The sequence below is a fragment of the Brachionichthys hirsutus genome, chromosome 8, assembly GCF_040956055.1.
Source record: "Brachionichthys hirsutus isolate HB-005 chromosome 8, CSIRO-AGI_Bhir_v1, whole genome shotgun sequence".
Classification (NCBI taxonomy): Eukaryota; Metazoa; Chordata; class Actinopteri; order Lophiiformes; family Brachionichthyidae; genus Brachionichthys; species Brachionichthys hirsutus.
Window position 1 is genome coordinate 7,883,562 of NC_090904.1, and position 11,829 is coordinate 7,895,390.

At 42.1% G+C, this 11,829-nt stretch overlaps 2 protein-coding genes across 3 annotated transcripts; both read right to left on the reverse strand.

The window, feature by feature from the left end:
- Positions 1–2,865, reverse strand: cdkn1a (cyclin dependent kinase inhibitor 1A). Of its 2 annotated transcripts, XM_068742702.1 has the most exons (4): positions 2,806–2,851; positions 2,491–2,629; positions 797–1,265; positions 1–706 (listed from the first exon to the last, which is right to left on the reverse strand). In XM_068742702.1, the coding sequence occupies exons 2-4, from the start codon at positions 2,509–2,511 to the stop codon at positions 651–653; spliced, it is 546 nt and encodes a 181-aa protein (XP_068598803.1). In that variant the 5' UTR covers positions 2,512–2,629; positions 2,806–2,851; the 3' UTR covers positions 1–650. The 2 variants fall into 2 exon arrangements, with proteins under 2 accessions (XP_068598803.1, XP_068598804.1); XM_068742703.1 differs by lacking the exon at positions 2,491–2,629 and having other exon boundaries at positions 2,806–2,865.
- A 2,615-nt stretch (positions 2,866–5,480) lies between these two features.
- On the reverse strand, positions 5,481–10,241 carry srsf3b (serine and arginine rich splicing factor 3b). Its single transcript, XM_068742152.1, has 6 exons — positions 10,215–10,241; positions 9,391–9,602; positions 9,155–9,289; positions 7,298–7,336; positions 6,195–6,281; positions 5,481–6,015 (listed from the first exon to the last, which is right to left on the reverse strand). The coding sequence occupies exons 2-6, from the start codon at positions 9,591–9,593 to the stop codon at positions 5,988–5,990; spliced, it is 492 nt and encodes a 163-aa protein (XP_068598253.1). The 5' UTR covers positions 9,594–9,602; positions 10,215–10,241; the 3' UTR covers positions 5,481–5,987.
- Between the last annotated feature and the right edge of the window lie 1,588 nt (positions 10,242–11,829).

Consider the following 11,829-nt stretch of genomic DNA (forward strand, 5'->3'; position numbering starts at 1 on the left):
ATGATTTTTTTTTTATTTGAATTCTCATAATTAACCAAAAAGGGAATTAAAATGAGGAACAGTATCTCACAATAAATAAGGATATAGCTTTTCTATTTTGTCATTTTTTACATAAAACGATACGTATGGATCTGTGCACGAGCATCTATCAACAGAAGTGCATCCATTGATTTTGGGTCATGCGGAGGTAATACACAAATGCATTTAAATATACAACAATGTCTTGTTTGAAAAAAAAAAAGTCTCCAAGGCCGCATCGTGTGGATAATAAAAGAACCCACTGCAGAGCAAAACAATCCATCCTCTGCATTTTAAATCTCCACGTTCGTCGTTACAGCCGCTCCTCACTTACACCCGAACTGGAAGAGGTACAGGAGGAACGGTCAGGCCACGCTCAGGCGTCCCCGTGATCCAAACGAGATTATGATCCACTCATTCCGGGGATTATCCTTGATCTTCTCTGATCAAATATCTCTTTACCCCCCCCCCCGGGGGATCCTGATATGCAGCTGAAGCCCCTTCTGTTGCTGGATGATGATTCACCGGGTACAAACATCCCATAGATACTTGACAATAGAAAGTATTGCAGTATTCCGGAGTACACGTTGTGGTATATGGATTTTATAGGACTTTGGCACGTTGCAGGAGATTTACTCGCCAGATTTACGCGGCATCCCGACTACTCTTCTTTTCGCCTGATAGAAATCTGTTGGGATACAAAACAGGAAAAAAATTAGGTCATGCAAATATAACGGAATAACATCTGTTATATTTAATAATGTATCCGGATCTGTACCTGTGATACTCGTCTGTTTCCTCTTCAGTCCCGTGTTCGCTTCTCTCCGTGGAGTCTCCTCCGGGCTCTCCATCTTGAATCCGCATTTCTCTCTGGAGTATGGGACGCTCTCCTTCTCCCCTCCTGCCCCTCCTGCCCCTCCTGCCCCTCCCTTGGGGGTAACCGCTGCTTCTGCCCACCTCTGGCTTTGCGTTTGTACCAGGTCAAGCAGCATGCAGGATCTGTAGAGCAGTGGCATCTTGTTGCATGGGATGCCTTCCCACTGGAAATCGCTGCTCCCCAGAGGCGTGTCCGATTTGAAGTCAAAGCCCCAGCGACTGGAAGCCCCCTCCAGGTCCTCCTGCAGGGCGGCCTGGTACTCCTGCTCCAGCTCCTCCTGGTCAACGGGACCGAAAAGGCTTCTTCTGGCTGGGCGGCGGTTCCCCACGACGCACTGGACGCGCATGTAAGCAGCGGCCATGGTTTTACACTGCAGGAATCAGGAGAGAGAAAAACAGTTTAGTTTTTAGCTGGACATCATCGGTAAATTAAAATTAACATGCTTAATAAAATAACTTTTATTTTTTAAATTCTGCCCATTAAACCTTTTTTTTTTTTTTTCAAATCAACATTTGATACTTGTTGCACAGTTATAAGATGCACGGCGTCCTTCCCAAATAAATGCAAGGCTGTAAAAAATAAAATAGCAGAAAAATGAAATACAACAATTTTACCATGATTTTACTGAGACAACGTTTCCCCGACAGAGACTCATCTCAGACTGGCGCTACTGGGGGACAACCAGTGACTCACTGGGCCCTCCTCCAGAAAGAACCTGGACATGCCTGGACATAAACTCACACAGACATGTGAGGGCAAGTTCCCAGCAGGGGCGCAGCCACCGCAAAGGGCCACTAGGTGGCGGTATCACGTTCAGATCAAACTGATCAACCTCATAAGAGAATTCTATTTATTAACCTCTATTAATAAAAAGGCCATTTATTCCCCCACACGAGGACTGAATGGCGGTGGAAAGCTAAATGTTAGAGCTCAAAGAAAGGATCTGGACGGGCTGCAGGCTCTCCCCCATTTGAGGAAATGTTCCAGCAGAATGTGTTCCAGAAGAATATGTTCCAGAAGAATATGTTCCAGAAGAATATGTTCCAGCCCACCCTCCTTACGCAGCCGAAGAACATCAGGAGACGAGAGGCCATTGTAACAATGGAACAATGCAATACGAGACAACAATGATTAGCTTTGATGACATCACAGAAAGTGTTTCTGTTTGTGTGAATGATGTGATTATTGGGGGGGGGGGGGGGGAGATTTGAACAACACGTGATGGGAATTGGTATTTATTTATCCCTGTCAATTAATTTAATTAAAAACAAATTAGGGATTACAGTGATGTTAAAAACAACAACAATAACAACACTTTAAATTCAAGCTTTTAAACTATAGCTCAGTCATGTCTATAACTGGATGAAGGTTTATAAAACGGTTTCCAGGGAAACCTCCCGGACCCATGAGGATCTTACAGAACTCATGCGTGCATATATTTTACCATTCCTCGTGTTAATGTACATTATTAAAAAAATAATAAAATAACTAGTCATTATCCAAAAATCAACATCTAATTTTTTTAATCTTCTAAATCCCCACCTATTGTGGAGTGGAGTATAATTTGGGTTCTTCTTTTCCTATAAAACCATCACATTTTCCAACTTCCACGTCATGGGGTATGACGTCACAAGCAGACGGGGCGGCTCCGTGAGTGGAACGTGCTCCGGCGGAGACACCGGCTCCAGAGTCAACAGACTCCACGGACCCGGCCCGGTCCACGTGAAACTGGGGCTCGTTCACCACGCACACACACACACACACACACACACACACACACACAGACTCGTGTAAAAACAACTCTGTTCTAAAACTAAAGCATGAATTAAAATATAGTTATAAATCTCTATAGCGGCAGGTTATTACCTCGACGCAGTTATTATAACGAGTAGTGGTAGAACTTTACTTACATCAGGTCCAGTCGATAGAGAGAGAAAATATTTTCTTCTTGTTTGTAGTTTTTCAAAGGATTTGGCGTAAAAACCCCCAAAAATAAAATTCCAGGCTGATAAAAATCACTGCGATGAACGGTGTTGAGTTTCAGGCAGAACTCCTCTTCGGTATTCTGACAGATTCAGAGCTGGACTTGACTTTTATTTTGTCCGGGGAACCGGAAGCCCGCCCCTCCCGTGCGGAGGCGTGGTCTCCAGGGACACGCTCTGACGACTCAGCGGCGCGGCTCCCCGCTCCACGGCGCATGCGCACGAGGAGCAGTGCGATGTCCCGGATGTGATTTTCCACGGGGAAGATGCATTTTTACTATAATCGAATATGAAAATTGTGCATGTATACTAAATATTTTCGAAAATAAAGTCAGAAAGAAAAATACATATATTGAGGGGGGGAATGTTTTTTTTAAAAAACATTTTAAAATAATTGTACTATGGTTAGAATATTACAATTCTGCAAGAATAAAATGTTAAAGTGTTAAGAAATGTTGTTGTTTCTAATAACTGCCCCCCCCCTGTCCTGCACACTGATGCACCCTGCAGGCTAACCCTGCAAGAGCCCATTTAGCCCATTGCTTTTTGATTGTAGTATATTCTGCAGGTCCTATTTTTGTTGCTGTGGCCCACACACACACACATACACACACACACTGTTTCACCCTTCATGACAGTAATATATTTTAGCTTCTATTTGTTTCATGAGAACAGATCTATACGGAAACAGCAGCAGTGATGGGATAACTTTATTCCTTCAGGTAGATATACAAAAAAAAAATGCACTTCATATTTAACTTATGGACTATTTCAAACATTCAAGATCAATAAAGACAAACCTGGAGTTTTATTAATTTCCTCAAGGTCACTTTATCCCAAATGTGACCTTGCAAATCAGTCCCTTAACAGTCCTGTTGGTTCCAGGTTTGTCTATCTCAGCGAAGGGTCATCAGAGAGACAACTCGGGAAAGAAAGAATGATTGAATACTGTTTATTACTGTGTGACCAAAACAAAGCCTCTCCTTTTGTGCCGTTGATCAGAGGCTATTATCTCTGAGGCTGCAGAACAGCTGAGTCCCATCAAATCATCCATTTACAAGTCTTATTTAGGCTTTTGTTCTGCCCCTACAAAGGCCCCAATTGAATCGACTAATCACGTTGAGTCATATGAGATCACCAGGCCCCAAACCGAAACCCATTAATCAGCTGCAAGTAGCACAAAGGCAACCTATCTCGGGTAGGAATAACAAATGTCTTACCCACGGTGAATTTAATTCAAAATAAACGGCTAGTAACGTTTATAATAATGTTTTTCTAATAAATAAACTACATGAAAACCTCATCCTGGGCGCTGCATGGACTCACAGTTCATTGCTGCTCTATAAATGATTATAAATTATATAAACTGTAATTCTCTTCGAGCTATTTTCTATTGCATGTGGTCTTTCTGTGATTTGCATATCATTGTATCCGGTTTTACTTTACATTTTAAAGAGCGACTTTTGATTCGTGTGTAGACTAAAATAGATGATTGATCACTATTTGATACTATCACATAAGATTGAGACAAAAATATAGATAATCAGATGTTAACAAATAACTCAAACACCCTTTGTAATCATGTTTGAAACTTTTAAAAGTCATCACAAGAAAATAAAAGTATTTATGATGGAACTTTATTAATTTTTTTTACAAAGCATTCCAACTTCTTTGGAGACGAGACATACCTCTCTGAAATAGATTAATCAAAATGTAAATGCGCCTTCCTGGTTTTTTTTTTTATTACGCGTTAAAACCAATCTCCGCGTGTCGTGACTCATCGCTTCAGTGACGTCACGGTGCGTGGGTAACTCAAAGGAATGTGTACGTGTGTTATGCCAGTTCACGTGGACCGTATATGGAGTGGTGAACTAGAAACACACACCGAAATCCAGTGTCACACACTCATAACATAAAGCTTGACAGCTTTTATTTGGCAGGTATAGGTGAATGACAACAGAAACAGATACAATTGTTTTAGTTTATATTCTATTTTCTCTTATAAACTTTGATTTATCTGTTGTGAAAATAGTTGCATGAGTTACGTTTCAAACTCTGATTTTGCTCCTTCATTTCTGCATGGCGATCGATTGCATGCGCCTGTAAAAGGATTGCGCAGGGCGGATGGAGAATACACTGAATGAAGGCAAACGTGTCGTCCCCCCCTTTCACGCGATTCTCACACTATTTTCCCTGGCAACGGGGCGTAGCAACGGCCGGTCACACCAGGCCAAAATGAGCAAAAGATAGGGCTGAAAACAAAACCAAAGCCCTGCAGGCGGTCGGCCAGTAGAAGAGAGTTGGTGACTGGAGCGACATAAAATAAAAGACTTCGGAACAAGTCAAATACGCAGTTCTTTAAATGCACAACTCAATTTATACTGAGGGACACTTAATTACACAAAACATATGTCTGGAAATAATAATTATTGTTTTGCATCTGCAAAGTGTCCCACATTTGTCCGGTTATAATCCGGTCACCCTAACTGGGGACGGGAGACCTACTGTTTATACCAAAAAGGCCTGAAACACTTCACTGTAAGTTGATTGAACATATATGGGCTTCACTTTTTGAAGAGAGCAATTAAAAAAAAAATGAAACATTTTGTACTCAACTGGAATTTTTATTGAGACTCATTCACATATCAAACAAAAAAAAAGACAATGGAAAACTTGTCGATACACTTTTTACATCAAAGCCATGGTTTTGCAGTGAAAAGTGAAACCTTGAGAATGAAGTAAATAAGCGGTACGTTTGACATGTGGGAAGCGTTCTTACGAACCCATCCTAAAAACAAATGGAGCTAATCAGACTACACTTCACATTCACTGAAACAAAACAAACCGAGAGAATAACTGGTGAGCTGGAATGCTGGGCGGTACGACTATTTCAGGACAAAAAAAAAAAAAAGATGGACACAACTTCAGTGAAGCATCACGTGTACACACCCACTCAAATGTATTGGATTATTATAAACAAAAAGGGCAGAAACATTATAATGTATGACTGTTTAAAAAAAAAGACCCCCACAAAAATGACCTCGGTCGTGCTGAAGTCCATCACAGGAAACGGCAACAAATGTAAAGCCGTTCGCACCTGAAGTGTTCGTCTACTTCCTGTCAGCAGACCTCGAGCGACTACAGAAAGAAAAAGAGAGAATCGCCAATGTTAGTTAGAATTTACAGATTATTCTGCCAACATTCTGAGCAGTACTAAACTGAAACAAGAGTTCTAACACAAAATGCCCGAGTCTGAATGCTCCAAATTAAAATTGGGAAATATAATTTGAAATGATCCTGAGAAGGTTCAAACGTACCTCCTTGACCGCGAGAAGGACCTCGAAGGTTTGTGGTTCCTGTCCCGGGACAGGGATCTCTCCCTCCTCCTGTCTCTTGAGAAAGACCTGCAAAAGCCAAATCAACCAGCACCATTAAGCGAATATGTTCATTACTACAATTAATATCCTGCACAGATCCTAATCCCAATGACTCAGCCTTTTCCCCTCACACCAACAGATAACATTCGGGAAGTACCGTATTGGCCCGAATATAACACGATGTTTTTTGCATTGAAATTAGGCTGAAAAAGTCGGGTCGTGTTATATTCGGGGTCTAGACATTATACCCATTCTGAACGCTAGATGGCGCCAGATATCGTTACAACGAATGGTGAACTGAACTCCCCAGGCTAAAGCAAACGCCTATCATTATTTTATTGCAATGTTTTTCCTTATTCATATGTTGTGAGAGAGAAAGAGAGAGAGTGCAACTAGGAGACAGAGATATGCGAGCAATAGGAGGAAACGGAGTTTTGTTTAACAGTGCAAGTAAAATAAAGCAGCTTCAGTGATTCAGCACGTCTGGCCGGCGTCCATCTTGTGTTGCTGCGCTTCAGCCATTCATTTCCAAGTGTGATTGCACTTTAGTTCACATATTTAAATGTTCAGATATTAAGATGTGAGACAGTTTTTGCATGATTTGAATGTGGCAAAATAACATGCTTTTTCTCTCGAATTTATTGTTATAATCATTTGTTTCAGATGTACTGTAATTATTTTCTGTATAAAAATTGAAATTGGTGTTCAAAAAGTATTTTCTCAAACTTGAGTCTTGAAAAAGAGGGGGTCGTATTATATCCGGGGTCGTGTTATATTCGGGCCAATACGGTATTAGCAAACCTTCCACTTCCAGGTGCCTTAGATTAACTTGATAAAATGCATCAATGCTCTGAGAATATAACAGCTGGAGCTGGTTAACTGTCTTCCAGCTAATGCAGGTAAAAAAAAAAATCCCTCTATGGCCGAGAGTTCTGATGCTTAGTCCTGCACCATTCTCAAATGCAGCCTGGGTCACGTTTCAGACGCGCGAGTTGCTAACAGCGCCACCAAACACGGGCCTAGTTAGGATTCCTCCATGTTACCTGCTGCGACTGCGGCTGAAGCTCCTCCTGCGTGGAGATCTGTTCAGGAAAAATTAGACAAAAGAAAGGTCAAGATCGAACACATACTGTCCACAGCGCCGCAGACTGTCCTAACCCTTTTCATATATATATATATATATGGGCCCCCAACACAGCCATGTGTCAACTGTAGTATTTCCAGGAACACTATCTCAATCAGAAAGCACAACTCACTGGCAATGGGCCCTGTACATAAAGATGGAAGGTGTTCAGAAACGTTCCCACCTATCCCACAGTGCCATGTGTATCTTTAATGTAAGTGTCACCAGTGTGATTTATATTCCAGTTTTTTTTTTAAATTCGTAGTGGTAAACCAAGACATGCCCTACAAATCAAATCTATAAATGTTCGGGGTGCGAGGGTCTCAAGTTAATAAAATAAGCTACCTAACATCAGAAGCTTGAACGCTGCACTGCGGACTGGCCGTGGTGCAGGAATAAAGAGGCCACCCTCTGCATGAAACTAGTCCATCACATTTCAAAGGGGCCACTAGGTACTAAAGCAATACAAAGGTCACATTGAATAAGTCTTGTAAAGTGACCAGACCAAAGCCAACCATAAAGCGCACACAAAGAAAGGTGATACTACCGTAATTTGGGGGCTGAGAAGATTTTGACTTGTGTGACCTCATAATTCTGCTCAGACCCCAGATGAATACTGAACTGCAATAGTTTGAAATGTGAAGGTCCAGACTGACCCAGTTAAATGCTAACTACTGTCTCTTCACTTTGAAAATTATAACGAGCAGTGTACGAATGAAGCAGGAAAACTTACTCGTACTTTCGGTTTTCAACAAGCTAGATATGACGAAAAGGAGGCAGACTGTCGACCGGGAAGGTAGAATTGGTTGATTAGGACTGGCCAGATGCTGCGAGGTGATTAGGTGGCAGGCAGATGGGGGGGCTGGCTGTGGCTTTTTTCCTGCTTTAAATGGTTAGCCAAGCTGCCGTTGGTAGGTTGTAGACATTTGGGAACGCAATACGCTGATTGGTCGAGAATGCGCGGCGGCCCGCTGCCGTTTGGGTTAAGGCTGAAGGAAGAGGAGGTTGAGAACGGCATGCTGAGGGACCAATGGGTTGGTGGAACCTGATGACTGGCCATGCCTGGGTCATGTGACAGCACCAGCCAAGCTGATTGGGGCACGATGGTCAGCAGTCACATGATGCTGAAAGAGGACTAGTTGACTGACTCAGAGGATGGTGAGAAGAGGCATGGTGGTGGCTCTGCAACGGGTTTCATTCTTATTAATATAGATGGAAAGTAAAAGGCATCCTCAAACAAAAGATAAAATTATTACATTTGGTACTCCCCAAAATGTCAAACAGATTACACCCCCCCCCCCCCCCCCAACATAGGATGTGCCCATTTCTTTCTTTTCATGTCATCTGCCACTTTTGGAAGTTTAACTTTTTGAGAATGCACAAAAAATACAAACCCCAAAAAGCAGCATAACTGCCGCACACAGATATACAGTCTCTAAGGCCAAAATTCAAATGCATTTCGCAATGAAAAGGCTCAACTATGAAATATATGAAAGGTAATGACTTATTCCTATGAAATTCCCAAATATTTGAATATTAATTTCCATTAGGCCTCATTAATAAAAAATTGAGCTCTGAACATCGATAATGAAATCAATGCATCAATTATAAATGTCTAAATCAGAAACAAAACATATCATAATGCCTAGAATGGAGAAACTTAAACCCATTACCAGGAAACATCAGGCGGGTCATTGGGGGGGGGGAAACCATTAAATCACAGACAAGAAAAACCGTTGCCTGTGCCGGGTCACTGTCAAACAACAACACGGGTCACCTTCGCCTGGGCGCTGGGCTGCGTCTCCGGTCGTCCCGAGGACGTCTGCTGCCCCACGATGGAGGAGCCCCGCGGGTGCGGCTGCGCTTCTCACCGTTAGACAGCTCTACTCGCACCCGGCCGCCGCACATTGTCCTGAAAAAACAACCAGACGCCCAAGAAACGCTGTAGCTTTAACAAGAGAGGAAACAAAGCTAATCGTGCAGACCTCTGGATTGATTTGGATTGTATCCTACCTTCCGTCAAGCTCCCGCACGGCATCTGTCGCATCTCTGGAGTCTTCGAATTCCACGAAGGCGAAGCCCGGAGGGTTTCTGGCCACCCACACGCTGCGCAGAGGACCGTAGTAGCCGAACGAGCGCTCCAGCTCCGTCTTGTTTCCATTGTTGCCCAAATTTCCAACGTAGACTTTGCAGTCAAGAGGACAATCGCGATGCATGATTGAGATCTGAAAATAAAACAAAAGACTTTGCTTTAACGGATGTGTGGAGCGAAAATGGCAGCATTCTTATTCTTATACTACACAAAAGACGGATTTATCCAGGCCGACACCGAACATGTGTGCAGGATAGATGCAAAAACCGTACCGATGCTTCACTGCGCAAGAACCGCCGCCGCCATCAATTCTTAACCATGCACGAAGCTAAAGGCCTTTTGTAGGCCTCGAAACAGTATGCTAACTTTAGCCGAACAGGAAGTAGCCTATTCTTGTTAGCTAAAACAATGTTGACTAGTGAAAATAAGACCGATTACCATCAAACTATTTGCATTATTCCACCGCCAAAATGTTCTGTTTCACATATGAGAAGTACATTAAATGATTAAACACTTAATAGTGATGACGGAGGCCTGTGCTAGCCGATGGCTATCCAGCGAGTGCTAAAATGGCGGCCGTCTTTCTCTGGCCTAGTATTAAGGAGCCACATTGTGGATTAAACTGCGACGGCGATACAATCGATCGACCAAAATATAACGTTTTAGAAACGACTTCTCGGCACATAGTTAAGAATTCAATACAAGCTCCACCGCAATAACTGCCGCTTAGGCTACGAACGCTCACCTGGCTGGTTCGTTCGCTCCTCTCCGTCGTCGGTGGAAAATGGCGTGATGATAATGTTCTGTGAGCAGCGCAACCAGTTCGAGCGCTAAATTCTGCACCCTACTACGGTGAAGGAATGTCCCGCCCCTCTCTGCCTCTGATTGGCTAACATTCACTGGTTTGGCTCGTCGGGTTGGTTAAATTTAGCTTGATTATGTGATCATTCGTTAGAATCGGGCAGACTACCTGGCTAAGCCAATAGAAAGCAGCGTATGACAGGAAGTGGCTTCACCCTAGTATGATTTCTGAAATCGCCTCTTACAGGCGGTAGAGCCGCGTGAAAGATCGAACCATTAAAATGCAATGAAGGCGACAATAATCTACTTCAAACTACTTTGTAAATGGATTAGAAAAGGGAAGGAAACTTCTCTGATCCACAGACGAAGTAACCACCGTGTTTGCCTGGGTAATTTGTGTTTTTTGAAAATGGCAATCTTTAAAAAGAATTTGGGAAGTTATGTGATCACTCATGTTTGTAGAAATCCTGATTAAATCTGGTTCCAAGGAAGAGTGAGTACAGTTTTAAGATTTAGGTAGATTCAGATTTCCTCTCTATGACATAACATTTGTTTGGTATGTTTATTTATCTTTGAAAAATAGTAAAACATCCATCAATATAACCCTAACCAATTCTAACGAAATAAACATATAGATAATTAATCATATTCCACTACAACGCACATTGGATATATGTAGATTGTAACCCTAATCTATAGGAAATGGATTTATATATTTATGTATTCATACATACGGTATATATATATATGTCACAGTATGCTAACAGAAAGGTTGAGGACTTCAGGTACCTTTAGGGTCAACAGTGCAGAGTGATGGAGAACGTGGAAAGGAGGTGAAGAATCGTGTGCAGGCAGGCTGACACTCTCCTATCACACTGTGATAGGAGAGTGTCAGCGAGGATGAAGGGAAAGGTCTACAAGACAGAGCATTGTTATCCTGAAAATATTATATTTTTTTCTCACCCACTTCAGGCGAATGTGATGTTTCTCAGTTCAGTTACATCTTCATGTTTACACTTTCATTTCACAGTTTACATTTCCGTTCATCTGAATCCTTCCTCAACATGAAATACACGGTTCAATAAGGTTTTTATACACATTATACAGATTCGTTTATACCTGTTATCTCCACTCCGTTCAAGGCCTAAGATAGGAGTAGAATAATGCATTTACACTGGGCAACCAGCAAGCATGTGGTATTGCAATCAAGCACCATTGAGATAGAAAAACCTAATAATAACAATGTCGCGCGGTAACAGTGAGCATGCGCATTGAAGGCGGGCTTTGTGATGCGTTTGTGGTGTGGGAATATACTGTACTGTGTTTATTACCCTGTCTGAGGCAAATGACAGTGTGGTGATGAAAACGAGCAATTTGTTTTTTAGATGGATAGATAGATAGATAGATAGATTAAATCAATTTAATCTACTTTTCAGATATAAAAAATAGGAAATACTGTACTTTAACCTCCAAATCCTTCGTGGAAATGTTCTGCTTATATTGCAAGAGAGTAAATGATTTACAAAAGATTCCAGCTGCTTCAAGACACGGTTCTACAG